This window comes from Lasiosphaeria miniovina (assembly GCF_030549165.1).
Source record: "Lasiosphaeria miniovina strain SMH2392-1A chromosome Unknown B0T26scaffold_5, whole genome shotgun sequence".
Lineage (NCBI taxonomy): Eukaryota > Fungi > Ascomycota > Sordariomycetes > Sordariales > Lasiosphaeriaceae > Lasiosphaeria > Lasiosphaeria miniovina.
Window position 1 is genome coordinate 5,240,916 of NW_026848224.1, and position 22,238 is coordinate 5,263,153.

Here is a 22,238-nt window from a genome sequence, read left to right on the forward strand (position 1 = left end):
CGTATGAGGACTTGGCTCAGGCTGGTAGCTGTTATCAGCTACCTAAATTGTCAGCTTCGGAAGAGGGTGGTGGCTTGAATGACGTACCCATAGAAACTCGAGCCAATACTTAGCGCGGGCAACTGGGAAAGGTTGGTGCACGAATTTCTTCCATATTGAAGAGATATCACTAGCTGAACCTTGAATATGAATGCTGGTGGCATCTGCTTTTCAGTTCTGATGGTATGTAGTTTCCAGGGTTAAAAATTCTCCCAGAAATCTGCAACTAACAGTGAATCCGACTGTGATCCCCTTCATGTCGTACCCCTAAGACGCGAAGATACCACAGCCTGTTTACCCAGTTATCACCTTGGAGGTGCCCATGTATATATGGACGTGATCCGGGTCCTCGATTGCGGGAGAGGCATAGCTTGAAGTATCGGTCCGAGATTCACCCTGTCCCCCCATTGGGCTCACTCCACTGTCACGAGCTTGTGCTGTTTCTCTCCCTTCGGCCTTCTAAAATATTAATAGAGAACTAATAACACGCATAGACATAAAAACGTACTAAGCAAGTAGCACAAGCAGCATAGTTTACCCAAACCCAATTCTGGCAGCTATTGGATAGAAAGTATTTTCAGCGATATTTGTAAAAGCCGCCCGAGCCAGACATTGTCAGCTACCGGGCTGTCTCTAGAATCCCCTTTATCCCACCTCAACTTCCACAGCCCACGTGTGCTGGGGTCGTTGCGCCTCTTTTCTCTAAGGATCGTGTTGTCCGCCTCTGCAACCAAGTTCCTCCAATGCGATATTACGGTCTTCGTACTAGTAATCGTCTGGATACTCTGGCTTTCGTTGTCCCCATTCTCGAAGGCTGGGCGGGTTTTCTGCGATGACTCAACATAATCTCGAAAGTACGACCTTATGATAGTCTTTTCGCGTTTCTGGTCCTTGCAAAGACCCAACCAAATTTGGTCAAAGTTCTCGCCCTTATATTTCTCAACGAATCTAATATTTTATCGTTAACGAGAGCAAATAATATAACCCGCGAGATTACTTACAGCCGCATCGTTTGCTATGCGCGAAACCGCTCTTCTTGCAGACGAAAACATACTTTCCGCTTGCTATCGATATTATCATCTACGAGTAACTTATCGTCTTCGTCCGCTTTTTGTTGTCGCTCTTTGTGGTCGCGCAACTTGTTGATAGGTTTACTGAGAACAATAACGGGGCGTCGGGACATTTTGGCGCGACGACTCGGTAGGGATGCTTTTTGCGAAATGCACGCGCTGCGAAATTTGCGATAGCGAGAGCTGCCAACAGACAGGGAGGCCCAGCTCCCCTTAAATAGACTGCGGCGCCGCCGCCGCAACGGTGAAGCTGGCGAAACGGTCGTGTTAATAGTGTGCCGCAAATTCAACGGTGTTGTCGTCTCCCCGGCAGACAATCATTTCCCTGGATGTTTGTTGGCGTGGTACTTTCCAAGATCCAAATGATGGCCTTGGCATCTTGCGACTCGCCGTAAAGGTTTTTCGCTAAGAAAGCTAATAGCTATTTAAACCCCTATTTTGGAATCCTAGAGGTCTATTTCTTCTCTAGAAATACCTATTAAAGACGTTTGGAGACAGGGAGATATTACATAACTTACTGGCCGCTTGCTATGACTTAATAATTTTACGTACAAATCTAGGCCGCACTGTTATCCTAGAAGGAAGACACCTCGGAAAACATCGTTTCAGGGGTACTGGCGGATTTGGCAGCTTCAAATTTGTCCGAATTACCTACTCGGTAGGCCTCGAGCATCTCAACTACCAGCAGGTGCCGGGGACACACAGGAGGATATGCGGAAAAATTAGGCAAGGTAGGTACGTCGATCAGAGTTCTCTCTCTAAAAAAATGTGGAGTTCGATATCGAAGACGAATTGGTGGCCCAGGCTCTATGGACCTACACCCGACAATGGTCTTCACCGTATTCTGTCGCGACATATCTCTTTAGTTTTGCCCGCTCTTCGTTCCCAACAGTCGTTCCACTTTCAGCCTCCATTGATACCCTCCCACTCGCAAGTCCGAACGCCCTATCAATCCGAATTCGTGTTTTATTACAGTATGGCAGCCAACCATCTCCAGGCGCTCTTAAAGGCTAGTGGGCTGACGCCAAGTTGACTAGAGTCCCATGTCGTTAGAAAAGCCATCGGCAACGCCGAAAGTCTTTCCTGTGCTGACTCTTCAAAGGCAACATATCTCTGCGAGTTATGCCAAGGAGAGATTGCAAACACTACGCCCTCTGGCTTCTGCACGAGCGACTAATTCCCAACGGATCCTCACATTTCGCCCCTGACTAGATGCTTGGAAAAGATTTGCTTCGAATGCCTCGCTGGGCATATCATGAACTCATTCGAATTCCGCTGGTATGATAACTTGGGACAATCTTCGTGGCTCCTGTGTCCAGCGACATGTGGCCGGTTCCTCAACATCAAACACGCGAACGAACTGTCCCACGTCCTCAACTGGCTCGGAGTCAAGGATATTAAGCCATGGGTAGACAAATATGCGCGAGTAGCCGTGTTGCGAAGGGCTTTCGAGGCCCTTGACCAGTGACCTGAGCCATCTACTCTCATGACGGCGGCCATCCTAACTCTCATGACGGCGGCCATTCTACACTCTCAGCTGACGCATCACGGGTACATGAGGAAATCCTTTTTCGACCTCGACCCCCAGTCTTCAGAGCCCGACGAGGAGGGGTGGATCCCCGAGTTGAACCCTGGTACAATCAGGATGCTCAACGTCGACCCCCGCAATGGGGTCGGCCTCCGTTGCGTTCCCATCTTCATCGAGGCACTGCGTCGCCGGCAGGTCGGGCATGGCCGGAAGTGCGACTTTTGCCTCGAAAGGTTCTTCGAAGTTGACTTTGACACCATTGGGGGCTGGGTCGGTGCATGCGAGGGCATTGAGGGTGACTGAATGTGGCAAGTATTCGACTTTCCTCTGAAGCTTGCTCTGTCATGCAACCACCCCTTCCATTTCTGCACGGCATGCCTGGCTGGATACATGAAACGGAAGGTCCGGATGCTGCAAGGGGGTGTTGTAGACAATCTTCCGTGCCCTTACCCGCCTTGCCACCGGATAATGTCCAACGAGGAGATACGTCTATACGCGGACCCCGGAACGTGGAAGAGGTGAGTCGACAAAGAAAAAAGGTTAAAGAGACTTGCTAACTCCCCGCAGGTACGCTGACCATATGCGCAAGGAGAAAAACTGCCAAGACAATCTCCCCAGGCGTCCGGTGTAAATCGGCCATCGAGGTGGGGGGTTTTTTCCTCGTCAGCGAGATTAGGTTTAGTACATTAAAGAACCTTACTTATAGTGAGCACAGCTAATAAAATGAAGCGAAGCCTAGATACTGAAATTGCAGGGTGATATTTCGACGGATTTGAAGCCCTCAGTTGTAAGGTACATTTTAAGTACACTCCAATCCCTGAATAGTTGTTAGCGTGTGATTTTCCAAGATCTTAAGGACCTCAATGTCTTGCGACTCTGTAAAGGTCTTTTGCTGAGGGAGCTACCTAATAGTCATTTGAATCCCTATTTTAGAATCCTAGAGGCCTGTCCATTCTCTGGAAATGCCTTCTATTAAAGACCTATACTAATTAGTCGGTTCATTTATTATTTTATTTATTTTCCAAGTACCACGCCAGCAAACCTTCAGAGATTAGAGTTTAAAGGAGGGAGTGCCAAGAAATGGCCGATTTACACGCTCCAGGAGATGGAAAGAGCCACTCGGTTGGACAAGCGGCACTGGTTACCACGAGTAGGTAGTCGAGGGCCGCACCTTCCTCGAAGACCAAGGCTAGTATCAAATCTCTTGGCATACTGTCCGGCAGTCTGTTCCATTTTTTAATTTTTTTAATTTTTTTTTTTTAACTTATAGCTCTGCCAAATTCGAGTGCATTAAACTTGACTAAAGACTGTAATCTTGTAAACACGAAAGTCGAGTCCCAAGTTTTTCAACTTCACTTCCCAAGATGAGATTCCTCGCCCTCGTCGTCTGCTCGCTCTGGGCCCCCTGGGCCATTGGGGCCATGGTCATAGCGATGAATCAGCCCGAGCTTCTCCGCCTTGGTCCCCTCCAGCCGCGTAACAATACAACCACCAGCAACGACGATAGCTCGCGAAACGTCACTGTCACCAGCCTGGCTGCCACAGCGCCACACTCACTTCCCTATGTCACGTACGCATTTCTTTGGCACACAACTCGGCACTCTCTCTTCCATTGAAGAAAATGTGCACTAACAGTGTGCCCCTCTTCTTCTGCACAGTTACCAGTTCAACATCTCCAACACGACCTTCCAGCCCGCATCGACCTGCCACGCCCGCGTCCCCAGCCCCAAGGGCAGCCTCGGGCTCGTCAGCACCGGCTGGCTCGGGTGCACCGTCGACGAGCAAAAGACGCACAAGAACGCCAACGCGACGCACCACCACACGAGACGGGAGTGGGTCGTGTTCAAGTGGGACGAGCACAGCGCGAGCAGCGGCGGCGGCGCGCTGCTGCGGGTCGCGTCAAACATCTCTCTCACATTGGCCGACGCTGCGGTCCTTGCCGAGGCAAACGGTCTCAGGCTGGGCGACGGCGCGCGGGGAGACGGTGTGACGGTCCTGCCCATCTACGTCATCCAGCGCGCCGTGCACACCGTCCCGCCCGCCGACATCTACCGGGGCGAGCGCTACGTCGGGCCCGCCGAGGTCCAGGCCGTCGTTACAAGTGTCCAGGTCTGCCAGGGGAGTGACAACTGCACCGAGGTGACGCCTTGAGTGAATATGAGGGGGAGGTTCGACCTGAAATTTTCTGGGACAGGACGATGTAACGTATAGAGGATGTGGGTTTCTATCGTGGTAAAGGCTACCTTGCGCACCTATATACTTTGACATGAGATTGGCCAGTTACGTCAAGATTGGCCAGTCACGTCGAGATTGGCCAGTTACATCGAGATTGGCCAGTCATCTCGAGCCTGATTTGTGCCCAATTACAGCAAGGAACGAACTTTGCCAATTCCAAATCAAAAACAGCCAGATTCCTAAGCGTGCACATCAAATGCAGATTCAAGCTTTCAGGTCTGGAATTCAGAGAGGTAATTGTTCGGATGGCATCGCGTCCAGCCATCCCGACTTTGGATTAGCCGGAGCCGGCTCAAACAAGGTGGGAGCCGTACATATTCTTGCTGTCAAGAAACACTCCGTGTACCTGACTGACAGAACAGCTGCAACATGATCATTCCGCGGCCAACCCCAAGGTGTCTTTAGAATTAGGCTGAGGTGTACAGATTTCTTTCTGCGCACGTATGCTCGGTAATAAAACTGGGCAACTGTTTAGATTCGGAAGAATCTGGCTGGGACTCTCACCTGGGGCAAAAGTAAGCAACACCCATTGCCACCTTTTGTTCGTTTTTAGGGTACGCAGGAAAACCCGCAATCCAAAGTAATAAGGAATTGGACGTGGCGGAAGAGTTGGTTCTCTGCCTACCTACCTTGAGAGAAACCAGCGGAGTCGTCCGTGGTAGAATAGACGAATCAAGCGCGGCAGAGGTCTCGGCAACACACAATAATCTTGCCTATCAGGATACGTAGTCACTGCCCAGCAGCAATATTCTCCTCTGACGACATGGTGCAGGACTATTAGACGAGCGACAGCCTTTCTAGTCTGTCGAGCGGATGGGGCAGGGAAGCAGACGACTTGCCGGCGGGGCGCCCCCTCCCCGGTTATACGTTGTGCAGGAAATACGAGCCCGACGCATACATAGCCGGGGCGACAAGGGCGATCCTCCACATCCGCAATATCGGCCCCGTCCCTCAAAGACCGAGAACAGATTGCCCCAGCCGCTGCAGGTGTAGGCGCCCAAGCTTGTCCATTGCCCCGGACTACAGCTCTGAGGCCTTAGTGCCGCTGTCAAAGTCGAGACTCTCGCCACCAAACTAAATAAATCAGAGTTGATTGAACGACGGGGCCTATGACATCGTCGATCAGCGACAAACTTGGAACTGGGCCCAGTCTATATATGCCATGGGCCAAGAGCTTCACAGGGATCCGGGTTCACACTCATTCCTGAAGTTCCCAGGAAACTGACCTTCACCTGCCTGAATTTTCTGACCGAGCGCAAGCAAGACACGCCACTTGCAAGACCCAGCCTCGTGAAGCAGCAGCACCAACACCAACACATTGCCATGGCCTTCCGCCTGGCAACGCTCCTCGCCGGCACGGCGTGGCTCGCCGCGGCGGGCGCGTCGGCCGCAGTCCTGGAAACGCGAGCATGCGGCAGCTACGTGACGGCGCGGCGGGGCGACACGTGCGCGACGCTGGCGGCCGAGGCGGGCATCAGCCTGGAGCAGTTCCTGCGCAACAACCCCGGCATAACGCGGTGCGAGTTCCTGGGGTCGGGGACGCGGTACTGCGTGGACGGCACCGCCGCGCCCGTGCCCACGTGCCCGGCGCCCGCCACGGTGACCGCGACCGTCACGGCCACCGACACGATCCAGCGCATCACGGTGCTGCGGTCGACGGTCACGGCGACGGAGACGTCGACGGCGACGTACATCCGCACCATCACGGCGCCGGGCAGCGTCAGCACCACGACGGTGACGGCGGCCGCGCCAGCAAGCAGCTGCAGCGAGACGCGGACCATCACGCGGCGGGTGACGGAGACGACGACTAGCACATCGGTGGCACTAGCAACCAGCACGGTGGAGGTGATCACGACGCGGACGCGGCGCGAGACGGTGACGGGCACGGTGGTGGTGACGGCGACGACCAACGCGACCGTGACGGCCACCGAGTTCCGGACGCGCCTCACGACCGACACGACCACGTCGACGGTGCTGCTGACGTCGACGGCCAATGTCACTGAGACTACGACGCGCACGCGCCGCACCACCGAGACGGCGTCCAGCACCGTCTTCGCGACCGCCACCATCACCGAGACGCGCACGCGCACGCGTGTTGTTACGGCGACCGAGGCGCCGCCGGCTGTGACTACAACTGTTACCCAGACTGTCACGCGAATCAGAGGCGGCGGCGGCGGCAGCGGGGACCGTAGGGGCGTCTGAAGTTGTTGTGTGAGATTGATGTTTGCACTATCTAGTTGGTTTCTAGGCTAGGCAATGTAGTTTATTGGATTTGTGCTCATATTTATTTGAATCTGAATCTGAATCTGGTGGAATGAGACTTGTCTGTATGTTGTTGCATGAACGAGTGCCTGAATGATTACTTAGGTAGTTAAGTGCGTATTTATATCTCATTCCAAATGAACTTATCCGCCAGATATGACGGGCGGTCGGCTCCCCCGGCAGCAGGAAACAAGGAAGAAAATACACTGCTCCATGAGAAAAGTGAGTATATTTTACAGCATAGACTGAGCTGTGACATTATATCATGTCGACATATGTGACGTCCATTCCAAAGTCGTGATTGGTCCTCGCGGCTTTTTTCTTCTTGAATCGGGGCCGGCATGTCGTGAGATTCATGGCGACCTATCCGAACATCACCATTCACGCCGCTTGACCACAGTAAGCAGACCTATGTCAAGGCGCATGTGCATAATGTTAGCACCTAGTAATAAAAGGCTCGAACGAATAGATAAGGTTGAAGGAAGAAAAGAAACCTCCGAATTACTGTTTAAAGTTATTCGTTTTAGTTCTCAATTTTAGGCGTTTCTCTTTGGAAAGCTACAAACACGGCCTTGTTGTTTGACTGGACGTATTCTGCCCAATGGAAGAAGAAACCAACAAGTAACTAGATAGCGGACGGATCAAAGTGCGAGGCTTGCTCTCCAAGTTTAAGCAGCCAATAAGACCTGTAGTGTAAATGAGCAGAGCCTATATTTTCTGGCTTTGAATAAGGGGATACCGGCCCAACTCCACTCTCAAAAGCGAGCCTCTGTTTTCTGGAAGGATTCACAGTGTTTCATTCTCAATCTATATCCCCACATTTCGTCCTGCAGCGAGAATTGCATGCGGCCTTGGCCGTGGCTGTGTGGCAGCCAGCAGTCACTCACTTGCACGCGTATCCCGTACCATGAGCTGGCTTGGGTCTATAAGACAGCATTGTTTGTCGTGCTATTCTCAGTCACAGTGAGCCGCGTCAGTGCCAGACCACAATGCTTTTCACAAGTTTGCCACTGCTGACAGTTCTGCCTCTTGCAGCCGCGCAGCAGGCGGGCAGCCTCGAGAAGGAAGTGCACCCGAAGCTGCAATGGAGCAGATGCACCGCCGACGGCTGCCGGCAGGTCAGCGACTCGCTTGTGCTTGACGCCAATATGCGCTGGCTGCACCAAGTCGGCGGCTACCGGACGTGCTGCGACGACCTCGGATGGGACTCGAACGTCTGCAGGTCGAGCGCTGACTGCACCGACACCTGCGCTGTCGAGGGCGCGCAGTACAGCGCCTACGGTGTGGAACGCCCAACTCCCCCCTTTCCATCTGTAAATACCTGCCTTGGTGACAGCTGGTGTACCCAACTCTAACCAGAGACTGAAAGGCGTCAACGCGACCAACGACAGCATCTCGCTCCGGCTCAAGACCAGCCTGGACTATGCGTCCACCGTCGGCTCGCGGCTGTTCCTGCTCGACTCCGCGTCCGAGAACAGCTATTACCAGACGTTCACGCTGCGGGGCAACGAGCTGGCATTTGACATCGACCTGTCGACGGTCGCGTGCGGCATCAACAGCGCGCTGCGCTTGGTGGCCATGGACGCCGACGGCGGCGTGTCACGCTTTCCCGCGGCCGCCAACACGGCCGGCGCCGCGTACGGCACCGAGTACTGCGACGCTCGGTGCTCGCGAGACCAACGCTTTGTCGGCGGGAAGGTAAGACAGTTGGCGGGAGTCTATTGGTCGGCTGTGTTGGGTCTAATGCCGCGTCTTTTCTTCTCGCACGCAGGCCAACTCGGACGGCTGGGTCCCCTCCGAGACCGACCCGTCCTCCGGCGCTGGGAAGTACGGCGCGTGCTGTCCCGAGTTTGCAGTGTGGTAATCATGCATTCACTTCCCTACTGACGACGGGGATGCTGCTGACCCTTTTGGTCAACAGGAACTCCAACGCCCACTCATTCTCCATGTCCTCCCACCCCTGCCCGCAAAGCGGCTACCACGTCTGCGAGGGACTCCTCTGCAATGCCTCGGCCCGCGCCCCTGGTGAGGCTTCGAGCGGGCAATGCGACCCGCGGGGCTGCAGCTACAACCCCTTCCGGATGGGCAGTCAAGGCTTCTACGGCCAGGGCAAGGCAGTAGACACGGCGAGGAGGTTCACGTGCGCCCCTCCCACTCACCACAGGAACGTTCGCCGCACAGCCAACTAACCACGCCGCAGTGTCGTTACTCGGTTCGAGGACGCGCGCGTCTCGCAGTTCTTCGTCCAAGACGGCAAGACCGTCACCGTCCCGCCGCCGACATGGGCCGGCCTGCCCCGCGAGAGCGGGCTCGCGGCCGAGACGTGCGCCCAGGTGCCCGCAGTGTTTGGCGAGCGCGACAGTTTCGCCGAGGGCGGTGGGTGGCGGGCGCACGCTGCGCTGCTGCGCCGGCTCATGGTGCTGGCCATGTCGATTTCCGTCGATGTTGGTTTCCGTCCGATTATTTCACGCGAGGGCACAGGTATCTGATTTGATAATTAACAGTACGACTCCAATAACCGCTGGCTGGACTCGCTATATCCGCCCCAGGACGGGGCTGGCCAGGCCCGCGGCGACTGCCCCGTCGATGAAGATGCTTTTGCTGCCGTGGCTCAGCACCCAAATGCGTATGTGAATTTCATCAGCGATTAGTACTCGAAAGCGACTGACCTGTGCAGCAAGGTGACGTGGTCCAACATTCGGTTTGGCACCGTCGGTTCGACCGTGGCGCTGAATCCGTAGACGTGGCCATACAAAACGAAGTTGGCATCTGTTTGGCAGAAGTAAATACCCCGAAGGAAACATCCCGATGAAAATGTCCCGAAGTAAATATCCCGATCGCACGGAGTGCCCGTAGGTCGATCGAATTAGATGAAGTATTCCAAGCCACTCGTCTCGAAGCAGTTTAGCGCCGGGCCCGGTTCGAAGGATTGATTGGACTGTGGTGTTGTTCCGCCGCAAGGGCGACCAAGCATGGCGGTGTTTGCCTGCCGTCTGTATTAGTAATGCTACCGTCGGAGTAAAGCGAGGCCTGTTCGCCGTCACGGCGGAATAATAATATTTTTAGAAGTGCAATTCCTCGACCTCATCCTGGCAGGCCCACGACAACAACCTTCTCAAACTGCACTAGCCTTTTTTTTTTCCGCCACGTGAGAGATGCGTATTAGGTGGCGCCAACTTCCATGATGCAGATGGACACGCGAGAGACAGTCGAGGGCGACGACGTGGAGACGCCGCCAGACCTTGCTGACAATGACGGCGACGACCGACTCGCTCCCCGGCCAGCCAAGCGGCGAAAGGTCCGCAAGGGCACTCGGTCTTGCTGGGAATGCAAGCGGCGCAAGATCAGGTGCATTTTCGAATCCCTGGGCCATGACGTCTGTCTCGGATGCCAGCGACGCCGCGCGCCTTGTGTCAGCCAGGATTTGCCCGAAGAGCTGGCTCCGGAAAAAAAGGGCAACCGCCATCTCGGCGAGCGCATTGCACGGGTCGAGGAGCTCATGAAAGATCTTCTTGCCAGCAACGAGGCCGGCGTAGCCGTAGCCCATGCCAGCAGCACTAGTGGCCCCGAGGCAGAAGCAGAGGGCTTACGGCAACACCGGCAGCACCGGCTATCAGAGTCGGACGCCTCGACAGCTCGCTCCGAGAATTCAGCCACCCCGACAAACGAAGCCCCTGTCACGTATACAGAGGTACACCGCCCATTTGTCGAAACTGCTTTCCGTTTTGGATCTCTAACTAGCACTTAGAGCCTTGAAGACACCGGGACGGCCTCATCACTTGAACCCGACCCGTACGCTGTCTTGAGATCAGACCTGCCAGATACCAAAACAGCGCGCGAACACTTGCTTGCGGCTCTTCCTTGCCAAAACGACGCCGACTGCATAATCAGAGAGAGCACCAGGATGCCCATTTATACCCAGTTAGCTCTCACACAGCCGCATAGCAGACTGACACGCGAGGAGCTCGCAGAAGCGCGTTGCGAAGTTAGACTCCCTCCCCGGAATAGCCACCCGGTCCTGCTGGCCAAATCCATGCTCATGCTCGCCCTCACGCTCCAGAGCCCGAGAAGCAAAAGGCTCGTTGGCCTGTCCGAACCCCCAGACACAATAATGCGTCGTTTGGTGGCGGCTGCAACGACATGGGTGACCACCAAGGCGGAGATGCAGGGCACCGTCGAGAGCCTGGTTTGCGTTCTTCTCGAGGGTGCCTTTGAGACAAACTGCGGCAATCTTCGGCGGGCATGGGCAGTCTACCGCCGAGCCATGACGTTCGCCCAAATGATAGACCTCCAGCGCCCTCTCAAATGTCTCGACCCGGCGACCGATGCCAAACCACAGGCAATGTGGTTCCGCATCGTTTACATGGACCGCCATCTCAGCCTGCTGCTCGGTCTTCCTCAGGGGTCGTCGGACACGAACATGGCGAACCTGGCGGTCTTGCAGGGAGAGCCGCCGCTGGGAAAGTTTGACCGCCTTCTCACGCTCGCCGCATGCCACATACTCGAGCGCAACGAGCGCCCCTTTACCCCGGATGACCTCAAGACAACCCAGTCCATCGACTCCAAGCTGCTGGGGGTGTCGAAGGGCGTGCCGGCGAGCTTTTGGCGGCCCGTGACCTTCCAGGGTCTCGTCGTGGGGCAGCCCGACACCTTCCTGGAGACGTTGCGCCTGGAGTCCCAGGTGTGCTACTTTGGCCTGCTGATCCAGCTGCACCTACCTCACATTGTGCCCGCCGACCGCAGCAGAGACAACGTGACGCCCGACAACGAGTACTCCAAGATGACGTGCGTCAGTGCCAGCCGCGAGGTCCTGGCGCGCTTTATCGCTCACCGGAGCTTCAACCCGGCGTCGTCGTGCTCACGGCCCGTCGACTTCTTCGCGCTGCTGGCGGCCATGACGCTGCTGGTGGTCCACCTCGACGCCCAATTCCGCCGGGAAGCGGTCAACGTGCTCGCCCACCAGCGCCTGAGCGACCGCGCCATGCTCGGCCAGGCCCTCGAGTGTATGGAGTCCATGCGCGACGCTAACGGCGACGCCGTGGCGGACGACAGCGCCGAGCTGGTCCGCCGGCTACTCGCCATCGAGGCCGACGCCGCCGGGGTGCAAGACGAGCGAACAAGTGCAGGCAGCAGAGAGCTGCGCCTACGCGTTCCCCGTCTCGGCATCATCACGATTACGCGGCAGGGCCCGAGCATCGCACGAGAGGACCCCGGACCGCATTCACGGGGAGAGGCACCGCCGCAGCAATACCAACCTTTGGCGGCGACCGCCAACTCGCCAATTCCCGGCTCGCCAATCCCCGGCTCGCCAATCCCCGGCTCGCCAATCCCCGGCTCGCCAATCCCCGGCTCGCCAGAATTCCGATTTCCAGTGCCTCGAAGACCCAACACGAACGCCAATACCAATACCAGCAGCGACCAGTCGTGCCTAGCCGACCAGTTCAACAGAATGTTGCAGTGCCCCATGGGACACGGGTACGAGCAGTGCGGGCCAGAGCCTTCCCAGGACCGCCCCGGCGCCGCCAACAGTACACTCCACGCCAGCATCACCGTGGCTCAGCAGACACCTTCCCGCCCGGACCCGGCGCCCGCGGTGGACGAGTGGGACTTGCAGGGGGTTCAGACGGCTTTCTTCACGGCTCTGCTGAGAGGCTCGAGTTCAGCCTCGGTTGGTGCTGCTGCGCTGGGGCGGCAGCAGCGCATCGAGGACCCGGTCGAGCTGTGCCCTGGCTGGTCGTGCCATGTCGACTCTGAGGGCGAATTTCTGCTCGATCATATCTCGTTTATCGGGTTTTGACATGCAGCTGAGGCTCCAAGTTGAGCTGGTTGGGTCGAACCATGTTTGTCCTGTTGTTGGTGTGTGCCTGCATCGTTTTGTACGCGGAGATTCACCTGCAAAATAAAAGAGTTCAAAGCCAATCGAGACAACGGCGGCGTTCACAAAGCAGGAATATTGGAAAATTGAAGCAGTCTTAATAGTTGTGCACATGCGGATAATAAAGCACCACCAGAAGCAAAAATGAGTGACCACCCCTCGAAAGGAAAGTCGACTGAAAGGATGCGACTGCCCCCACTCGGGGTTGAACCGAGGATCTTATCATGGAAAGACCGAAATCAGTACTAGTGATACGCTCTACCGCTGAGCCATGCGGGCCTTGATGTTTCCTAGACGATATGAGTCCACTTGGTGGGACTCAAGAGGGAGGAGTGGGTTTTGTTTTGCGGGCTGTCTTGGCTGCATGCAGGGATGGATGGGCTCACAAACTTGCAAGACTGCACAACAGCAGGCAGCTGGAAAGCAAGACAAAAGCAAAAGATGCCCTGAAAGACGGCATAGACTACCTACGCACCTACCAACCTGCCCGACTCAAAAATGTCACGGCAAAGCTCTCAAAGAGCACAAAGTAAACAATCCCCCTTTCCCCCTCCCCACCATCACCACCCCCTACTCCCCCTCCCTACTACCCACAACCCCCTCCGTCTCGGCAATGCGGAAAACATACTTCACCGCACTCGCATTCCCGGCCTTGAGATCTTTCAGCGCCGCCTCAATCCCACCCAGCCCCCCCGGCATAACCTGCGTGCGCTGGCCTTTGAACCAGCCCTCCTGCAGCCCGCGCGCAAAGTACCGGTAATACACATGCCCGAAGTCCTTCAAATCCTTATGCACGCTCCCCACAGTCGTCACGTTCTGCACGATATGCGCCGGTAGGTCCTGGCGGCCGTACAGCACGAAGGTGGCCTGCGCGCCGCCGCCGGCGTCCAGCACGCGCGCGAGGTTCGCCGGCGAGCTGCCCTCGGACACGGCGTCGAGGGCGTACATCAATTTTTTGTCTCCAGCGGCTAAGAGAATCCCTGCCACGACAGCGTCGTCGCCATCGCGGTAGTCGACGACGACGTCGCCGCGGGCCTTGTCGAGGAACCCCGAAACGTAGTCGCGCGCGCGCCCGGCGACGCAGATCAGTGGGTGGATATTGCTGCGCCGTGCGAGCTGCACTGCGTAGATGCCGACCGCCGACGACGCGCCGTAGATGATGAGCGGCAGGGGCGGGGCGTCGTCGGGCCGTGGGGCCAGCGGCTGCGGCAGCCCCAGCCGCGCGTATAGTCCGACGGCGGCTGTCATGGCGGCGAGGGGCAACGCGGCGGCTTCTGTATGGGTGTCAGTGGGAACCTGCTGCGGGGAGGGGCTGGGAGAGACTGGCTGACCCTCAAACGTCGTCTCGTGGGGAATGTGGAACGTGGTGTGGGCCCAGGCGACAGCATACTCGGCGTAGCTGCCGTGCGGGGTGGCCATCTCGTGGAAGGCGGCAACACGGTCGCCGGGCTTGAACTCGAACACGTTGGCTCCGACGCGCTCGACCACGCCGGCGATGTCGTCGCCCTCGTTGGACGGCGCCTTGCGGAACCACTCGGCCATCTTCCAGTCCTTGGGGTTGCTGCCGCTGACCACCACGCGGATGAGCACCTGGTCGTCGTTGGGTGATGGGACCGGCGAGTCCACCACCTGCACCTCGGGGCCTGTGTTGGAATGCTGGTTAGTCACAAGGGCAGGGACATTGGGGGGTGGTTATTAGGGTGGCCATTGTTAGTCGCACAAAACATGGCAACTGCACCCTGTTCTGGGAATACCTTGCAGAAAGAAAAGGGGGAGAGGGAGAGGGAGAGGGAGAGGGAGAGGGAGAGGGAGAGGGAGAGGGAGAGGGAGAGGGAGAGGGAGAGGGAAGGGAGAGGAAGAGGGAGAGGGAGAGGGAGAGGGAGAGGGAAGGGAGAGGAAGAGGGAGAGGGAGAGGGAAAAGGATGGAAGCTGCACTCGTACCTTTGGTAACAAGTGCTTCCTTCATGGCGACTGCTGTTGCTTGACCCGAATGTTATCCTGTATTCTGGCTTGGGCTCTGTTACGTCTCAAGCTGATCACGCAGTGGAGATGAGATGACGCATCCAAAGTAAAGTCATGAATCATCGCATCGCATGCGGCGGCATCTGGGGCTTGGCACTGCGGTATATAAGAGCTAGGTCTCTCTCTCCAAGCAAGCGGAGCCAGCCAACTCTTCGGTGGTGGGCGGGAGCGAGCCGATCTCCGAGATCTTATATGACAGACACAGAACCGCCCTTCCCTGACCTTACATAGGTAGCCCTCCCCGCAGCGCACTGCCTCCAACACCACACGAACTGCTCTCTAGACTTTTCTAAGAGGCGGACTGAGCGGGACGTTTGGACTAAGCTAGCTTTCGCGGGCGGCAGTCAACATTACCCGCAAACAATTTGAGAAAATTGGGGGATATCAATGCCGTCGCAATTGCAGTAAGCCTCCCTCCGGCTGCGACACACGGAAGAAAAAGACACGAGAGAGAGAGACACGCACACAAAGCGACCAACCTTGGAATCTGTCCAGGGGGCTGCGTGGGAGGAGGTCCGATCGCTTCCACCCACCGGGTGACGGGAACGGGATCGGCTGGTACAGGCACAGCATATCTCGTCCCTACGGCTGGCTGGCAGCTAGCCCATCACATCCCGTCCCGTCCCCAAGGAAAAGAGAAAGGGGGAGGGGGCTGTGGCGGAATGCGGATTCCGGCGCGCAACATATGGGATTCCCCCACTTACACTCCCAGAATTCCCCATAATATACGATCCGGCTCGTCTCGGGACCCAGATCTGGCAGCCAGCCACGAGGAGGCGGGCGTCGTTCGGTACGTGCCGACCGAGAAGCCGTCAGAACCACCGCGCGCGCTTCCCGAGGAGCACGAGACGGACACTGGTCATGGCTCGGCCGCAGACTCGATTCCACCAATGCCAGGCGCCCAGCTGGAGAGAAGACGAGACGGAAAGATGGACAGAGGAAATACACCCGAGAATGTCACTTTTGCAAGATTCCATAGTCATGTCCTAAGGTATCGTATCGTATCGTACAGAGAAGATACATGATAATATGCCCACCCCCGGACGCCGTCCAACATCGAAAAATATACGAAACCCTCCCGCTTGCAGTGCAACACGCAATGAGATGCTTCATCGCAATTTAGCACGACCGAGAGACTCCAGAAACGCAAACTACACAGCAAGAAACATGCAAGACTACAGCATACGCCTTGCGGAAACGGCAACAACAAATCGTATATTCATGAGAGACAACAAAAGCTGTTGTGGCCCTCAACTAGTCCATTGCCCTAGAGAAGAAAAAAAAACGGCCAAGTCTGGCCTTGTCGTTGCTCGCTTAAGCGTCGGGGCTGATGTCAGTGCCGGCAAAGCCCAGGACCGTGTTCCATGTGTTGGCAGTGTCGGCGTTGCGGGTTCCCAGCGCCAGGATCTGGGCCTTTGCGGCCAGGCAAGCCGCCTTGGCCGCGGCGTTGGCCTCGCAGACATTGGTCAGCTGGTCGCAGATGCGGTTGGTGATGATGTTGGGGTTGAGCGCCTCCTGCTGGCCCTTGGAGACCAGAGGGTCAATGGCCTGGAAGGTGAATTCCGTGGCCGGGCGGCCGCCGAGGCCACCCTCAAACTTGATAGTGGGGGCGCAGAGACCAAAGTCGAGACCCGCAATCGTTGACTTGGCCACACCGTTGTTGTTGTTCTTGTTGTCGACGGCGGCGGCAGCGGTGGTGGCGGCAGCGGGCGCGGCCGAGACGAACTTGGTGCGAGTCACTGGAGTGCAGGCAACCGCAGTGCTGGAGGCGGCGACGGCAGCGGCAGTAGTGGCAGCGGGAGGAGGCGCAGCGGCGGCGCCACCAGCAAGGTCGGCGGCAGCCGCCGTCTTCCCGTCAGAGCCCTGGGCTGTGAAGTTGGAAAAGCCCGCGTTAATGGCAACCTGAGCGACGCTGAGGCCGTTGGCGCCAAGCGGCTTTGCGAGAGAAGAAGCCGAGTTGGCGTTCTCAACGTCCGAACCAGTGGTAGCAGGGTCGATCAAAGGAACAATGCCGCGAAGTTCGGCGGTGGCGGGCAGACCCACATCCGAGCAGATGCTGGGGATGGAGACGACGAACGGGTTGGTGTTCTTCTCGGCAGCAACAAGCTTGGCAGCGACCGCAATGACTACCGCATCGTTTCCGAGCTGAGCGACGATCTTGTCGGCAAGTTGGAGCTGCATTCGAGGTTAGTTGGACAATACTTTCACTTCATCTTCGGCCCATGTCTTCCTACCTTGGCACAGGCATTGGCACCCGCGAGCAGGACGCCGGGGCTTGCGCCCGCAAGGGTAGCAGCCTCGCCGGGGTTACCAAAGTTGCTCAGAGACTGGATGTCGTTGGCAACGGACTGTTCCTCTCCGAACCGAGCCTCGACCGAAGCCAGCAGGGCAGCAACGAGTGCAATCTTGGGATACATGGTGATCGATATGGGGTGGGATACTGGTGGTATTGGAGACGTGAGATCGCAAAAAAGGCGAAGACAAGGTCGAAGAAAGAAGCGAAGCCGGCCGAGCGGGTGTAAGCGAAGAGAATGTAAATAAAGAGTGATAAGAACCGAAAGGGTTCACAGAACCAAGCAAGAGACACAAAAAGTAGCGAAAGGCGTTGTTGGATGCTGAAGAGAGAGACAGGACCATCCAGGGCGGCCACGTCTTGAGGATATATACCTCGTAGACATGGGCCTCAAGCAGGGAGCGCCAACCACGACATCAGATGCTGGGCAAAGATGGACAGAACAACGGGTGCCGCAAGCCAGGGAACGGAGTCATTTTGCGGATCCTCCCCATGATGGCGATCATACTGGCGCATGGCTAGACTCGAATTCGGTGGCATGAATAAACAGCACCGCCGTCTAGACGGGAATCCGCGCCGGGGGGGCGTCTTTGCCAGGGGTAGGGCAATGGACGCCTCGTCGCTTGTGTCTTGTGTCACGGGCCTGCAGTATGATGAGGCGAGCCCCCCGGAGCCCCCCTGCCCAGAAAAGAAGAGCCTCCTTGAGATTTCTTGGCATGGGATTCGTGGAATGCCTGTGCCCCGGATCGAACCTACTAGGTCTTGACAGATCCCGCACCTCTCCCAGCCCTGGAACCCTGCCTTCAGGCCCTGTGTTGGGACGATAGGGGATTTTCGTGATGCGCATTGCGAAGCGAAGACATCGTCCCCAGCGACCCGGCAGTGGCTCGTCCCATTGTCTGCTCACTCCACTAGGCTGGTGATCGCGGGACGACGGGCGGCCAGGCGAGAAACGGAATGACTGACGGGAAAATACCAGACGGCAGCAGCGCCTGCCCTGGATCCATAGTTTGGGCACTACTCGGTAGACCCTCGCCTCGAATTCCAACCGCCGCCGCCAGCAATGGACGCCGCTAAGCAACGAATCGGCAAGCGTGCCGCCGTCTCCATCGAGCTTACCAGCGTTGGAGACACTGGTACCGGCATCAACCAGTTTCAAGGGGTTCTGTCGTTGCCTTCCATCTGGGGGTGTGGTGAGGTGGGGTGAGGTTCCAGCTGTGTTGGGTTCCAGCTGTGTTGGCGCTGACAGCTCAGGCGGTCTAAGATGGGACGGATTGAGGGGAAGGGAGTCGGGTGGAGGCGGCGTCGCGAAAGACGGGGCGGGCCCCCAGTAGGAACGGGCGCTGAACGCGTCTTGCTTTAGCGAGGCCCCGCCCTTTGTTTCTGCCCCTCCCACTGAGCGGGCAGTCGTCGCATCATTAGGTTCTCGGTTATTTCTACAATGAACGGAACGGGGTCCACCTTGACCTTTGATCGTTAACCTTCAAACCCAACTAATTGCGTAGTTGATCATCGAAACAGGCCTCGACCTGAGTTTGCAATCCGAGCTCCAAGTGCAGCGGGTCCGGCCGGCGCTTGCACTCCCAATGCGTCTGTTTTGCTCTGGCTGTGCTCGTTTCCAGTGTTCCCGTAGCCTGTCCAATTCTCAGCCTAATGCACTGTAATTGTGTGCCCAGTCTTGACGGCCTTCTCTGGAAGTTCAGGCACGCATCCCATCACCTCAACATTGGATTAGAGCCCCATTCTCCGTGCCTCCCACCAGCAGAGGCCTTACGCGATGATTGACGCCATGGCTCGAATGTGGCGCAAGGAAGCACGACGGAATGGGACGAATGCAGCTCGACCACGAGGTTTTCCGCCAATGTCGACAGTTGAGGGTGCCCTGCCCCGGATTCTTGGCGGCTGCCATCCAAATTCGGTTCGGATGGCGCTCGCTTCGGGCCTGAGACCGGGATCGCCCCCTGTCAGCCACTCGCCGCCCGGCGCTTGATCAGATCGGACCAGATCAAACCGCCCCATCCAGCCCTGCTGAGACACACCCGAGACATCATGCTAGCGCCTTATAGCGTAGTCGCCCTCGCCGACGGCGACGCTGCTCCCTGGGGGAGATTGCGCTGACGGGAACTCGCACGAGATGGAGGAATTGCGCCTGCGCTGTCGCAGAAACGCTGCGCGCACGCCTAACCCAGCTTCCAGCGTGTCACTTGGCGCCTCTGAAGGAGATCTGTCGCTAATGCAAACGGGCAGTGACGCAGTGACGCGCCTCGGCAACCTTTGGAGGGCAGAAAGCATTCACAAACTTCACAGCCGTGGCCTCCATTAGACCATTGCTAACTTCAGTCCTTGTTAATCCCCGCCTTCTCAGACCGCTCCTTGGAATCCCGCTCACTTCTTTATGCCCATAACACACTGAGAGCACAGCCACGAGATCACCACATCGCCTCTACTCAATGTCTTGTTCGTCGAACGATATAGATCTCAACTCATATTAATCAAGGTGGCTGCACTCCTCATACCGACTAGATCACCTTTCCCCCTCCACTTGTGCTCTCAGAGTCGATGATAATTGCCCACTAACCGCAAACACCGGATCAGATCAGCTGATCCGCGATGGTAAGGCGGCTTCTAAACTGGGCCCCAGGTAGATCTGTTTTTCGTTACACGGGTCCCATTGTTCGTCTCTACGTTCTGATCGGCGAACATAAGATCCAAGCTATGCCGCCGAAACACGCTGAACCTTATGAATTTATCCATGAAGATCAGAGATCATTAACCATGCAAAACCAATGCCCCGTTCTGTGGAACCCAGTCGGGTGTATACTCTATTTTAATCTCTAGACCATCATTCAGCTCTCACCCCGTGAGGGATTTCTCTAAATCCCTTCACTTGGGAACAGGTAATCCGAACGAGTCTTCGCGCCATGATAGCAGCCCAAACTGTACATCACTGAACCAGCGAGGCACAAAACTTGTACGACTGGGTTGACGCTAGATAAAGAGGGCATTCCGGTAAGTGGCTTTAAAGTTTCACGATTGGATGTGCATGGCAAATACTCACTATGCTGTTCTCGACCTCCTTCAACGATGTTACTGGGAGCCGTAGCTCATCTCTTCGCCATGGATCAAGAAGCTCGAAATATGTACGGTTGTAGGCCTGGAATTCCCGTGCCCTCGGCTTGAGCCCTGGACACTCAAAAGCTCGCTGGGCTTCGATGTTGTTAGGCGTGGCCGACTCGGACGGACTGCACCCGTCGACAATAAGGTAGAAGCTCTCTAGCTTCTTGAACCTGGCCATCAGGCATCGGATGCACACGCCGCAAAACGGCATGCCATCCCGGCGTCTCCACGAGGTTCGATGGCACGTGTCGCCGTGGTCCACCGGCTTAACACGGAAGCGGTCCCACTCCGGATGGTAGCGCACCGCCAGATGCCTCGCGCCAGTGAAGAGGATGTGCGACGGGTTGGCCCACTCGAGCATGGCGTCCAGTTCCTGACGGCTGGCGTCGGGGCCGCCGAGGCAGACGAGGTCGGCCCTCAGATCCAGGGTCAGTCGCAGTGTCGTGCCCGTCCGGGCCTCGCCGAGCATGATGCGCAGCAGCGTCTTGGTATCGATGGCTTGCTCGCGCCGGGCGACGGCCGAATGCGCGTCCTTGCAAGCCCGCGACAGATGCACCAGCCCCCGTGCGCCTGACTGCCCGTTGGGCACCAACAACACGTCCTCGTCCATCCACTTTTCAAACTTTGGCTCGAGATTCTGAAAGAAGTGCACTTGGGGCGGCTGCGCAGCCGCTTCAGCCCAGATCATGAGCTGGATCTCGGCCGGCAGCAGCGCGAACTGCGGGAAGTCGGTGCTGGTGCTGCGGCACGATGATGGCATGGTGCCGTCTGCAGCGTGTACGTGCTGCATCAAGCACGCACGCACACACGGACGCTGCGGCAGGAGGAGGCGGTCAGATTCGACAAATAACGGCTGCAGAACAGAGAGTCGGGATTGATATAGGTCGTCTTCATGTTGCGTCACAATCCAGCCATGGAGTCGTCGAGGAGCTCACCGCAGAGTTCCGTCATTAATGACAAAACTCAATGACGCAACTCTGGTCTGGGACCTGGGTAGAAAGGTAATTGGGGCTGATGATTAGGTGATGTGATAAGCAACGCCCAACTATCGCCCGACACGTGTGAAAAGTGCACCTGCCGCCGTGAACGACTGGCCAAGCAAGCAACTTGACGGATTCGTCCAAGTCTCTTTGATCGAGAAGCCAGCTGTAACTAGGGTTAGGGTTTGGTGAAGGGCTGCAATATTCCAGACGTTTTATGTCTTGAAGACTGTGCCGGCTTCTTCCACCACGGCCACAACGTAACTCGGAAGTGATGATGGCAAACATTTCAGAGTCTGGAAGGGTGTGACGTGACGTAATTGGTCGGGTAATAGCATGACAGCTTGCATCAAGACATATCAAAGACTGTGAAACAGTCTTTGCTCAGATCTACTGTCACACAAGTCCTACGCAGGTATCTGGATAGGTGAATATTGATCCGGTAATGGCAAAAAAATAAGCAAGATAAGCTTTAACCCGATCACTAATGTCAAAATACTTCGGTTTCCATCCAAATATGGCCAACCAAAAAGAAAACTCTCTCCCAACTAGTAACTAGGCGAACCACCCACACTTGTACGCACGCTTATATTGCCTTGTGTAATTAACCCGGCACTTTTTTATCCCTGTAGTATTTTTCGTGTTTAGTATCTTAGCAATGAAGGGGAGTGGCATTTTTCTTCTCGTGTGGCAGTGATGTGAGGCTACTGATGAGATGAGATAATTATTCCCTTGAGCAGCGACCCTTGTATGATCATAAAGACCCCACGTCCTCGTCATAATCTCGCGGCCTTGATAATTTCAGGTGAAACACAAA

General features: G+C 56.4%; 9 protein-coding genes and 1 non-coding gene across 10 annotated transcripts; 5 read left to right on the forward strand and 5 right to left on the reverse strand.

The window, feature by feature from the left end:
* Positions 1-517: 517 nt before the first annotated feature.
* On the reverse strand, positions 518-1,222 carry B0T26DRAFT_678256 (uncharacterized protein; the record flags this gene model as incomplete). Its single annotated transcript, XM_060440203.1, has 4 exons — positions 518-546; positions 806-987; positions 1,041-1,054; positions 1,094-1,222. 4 exons carry the CDS (start codon positions 1,220-1,222, stop codon positions 518-520), a joined length of 354 nt encoding a protein of 117 aa, XP_060295306.1.
* A 1,373-nt stretch (positions 1,223-2,595) lies between these two features.
* Positions 2,596-3,268, forward strand: B0T26DRAFT_678257 (uncharacterized protein; the record flags this gene model as incomplete). Its single annotated transcript, XM_060440204.1, has 3 exons — positions 2,596-2,932; positions 3,068-3,155; positions 3,205-3,268. 3 exons carry the CDS (start codon positions 2,596-2,598, stop codon positions 3,266-3,268), a joined length of 489 nt encoding a protein of 162 aa, XP_060295307.1.
* Positions 3,269-4,001: 733 nt separating this feature from the next.
* Positions 4,002-4,788, forward strand: B0T26DRAFT_754034 (uncharacterized protein; the record flags this gene model as incomplete). The annotated part of the gene is made up of 2 exons (XM_060445780.1): positions 4,002-4,207; positions 4,296-4,788. The coding sequence occupies 2 exons, from the start codon at positions 4,002-4,004 to the stop codon at positions 4,786-4,788; spliced, it is 699 nt and encodes a 232-aa protein (XP_060295308.1).
* A 1,407-nt stretch (positions 4,789-6,195) lies between these two features.
* On the forward strand, positions 6,196-7,074 carry B0T26DRAFT_678259 (uncharacterized protein; the record flags this gene model as incomplete). Its single annotated transcript, XM_060440205.1, has 1 exon — positions 6,196-7,074. The coding sequence occupies one exon, from the start codon at positions 6,196-6,198 to the stop codon at positions 7,072-7,074; it is 879 nt and encodes a 292-aa protein (XP_060295309.1).
* An 861-nt stretch (positions 7,075-7,935) lies between these two features.
* On the forward strand, positions 7,936-9,875 carry B0T26DRAFT_813725 (family 7 glycosyl hydrolase; the record flags this gene model as incomplete). Its single annotated transcript, XM_060447339.1, has 7 exons — positions 7,936-8,415; positions 8,504-8,832; positions 8,906-8,994; positions 9,056-9,274; positions 9,335-9,578; positions 9,639-9,760; positions 9,812-9,875. The coding sequence occupies exons 1-7, from the start codon at positions 8,124-8,126 to the stop codon at positions 9,873-9,875; spliced, it is 1,359 nt and encodes a 452-aa protein (XP_060295310.1). The 5' UTR covers positions 7,936-8,123.
* Positions 9,876-10,411: 536 nt separating this feature from the next.
* Positions 10,412-12,325, forward strand: B0T26DRAFT_629232 (uncharacterized protein; the record flags this gene model as incomplete). The annotated part of the gene is made up of 2 exons (XM_060436248.1): positions 10,412-10,825; positions 10,883-12,325. Coding segments are annotated over 2 exons (1,857 nt in total), but the record flags the coding sequence as incomplete, so codon positions are not given.
* Positions 12,326-13,199: 874 nt separating this feature from the next.
* On the reverse strand, positions 13,200-13,288 carry B0T26DRAFT_t173. Its single transcript has one exon. It is a non-coding gene; the product is annotated as a tRNA-Thr (tRNA).
* A 291-nt stretch (positions 13,289-13,579) lies between these two features.
* Positions 13,580-14,975, reverse strand: B0T26DRAFT_754037 (chaperonin 10-like protein; the record flags this gene model as incomplete). The annotated part of the gene is made up of 3 exons (XM_060445781.1): positions 13,580-14,283; positions 14,341-14,652; positions 14,951-14,975. 3 exons carry the CDS (start codon positions 14,973-14,975, stop codon positions 13,580-13,582), a joined length of 1,041 nt encoding a protein of 346 aa, XP_060295312.1.
* A 1,370-nt stretch (positions 14,976-16,345) lies between these two features.
* B0T26DRAFT_649131 (uncharacterized protein) lies at positions 16,346-17,448 on the reverse strand (the record flags this gene model as incomplete). The annotated part of the gene is made up of 2 exons (XM_060438058.1): positions 16,346-17,206; positions 17,266-17,448. The coding sequence occupies 2 exons, from the start codon at positions 17,446-17,448 to the stop codon at positions 16,346-16,348; spliced, it is 1,044 nt and encodes a 347-aa protein (XP_060295313.1).
* A 2,895-nt stretch (positions 17,449-20,343) lies between these two features.
* Positions 20,344-21,201, reverse strand: B0T26DRAFT_649228 (uncharacterized protein; the record flags this gene model as incomplete). Its single annotated transcript, XM_060438067.1, has 1 exon — positions 20,344-21,201. One exon carries the CDS (start codon positions 21,199-21,201, stop codon positions 20,344-20,346), a length of 858 nt encoding a protein of 285 aa, XP_060295314.1.
* Between the last annotated feature and the right edge of the window lie 1,037 nt (positions 21,202-22,238).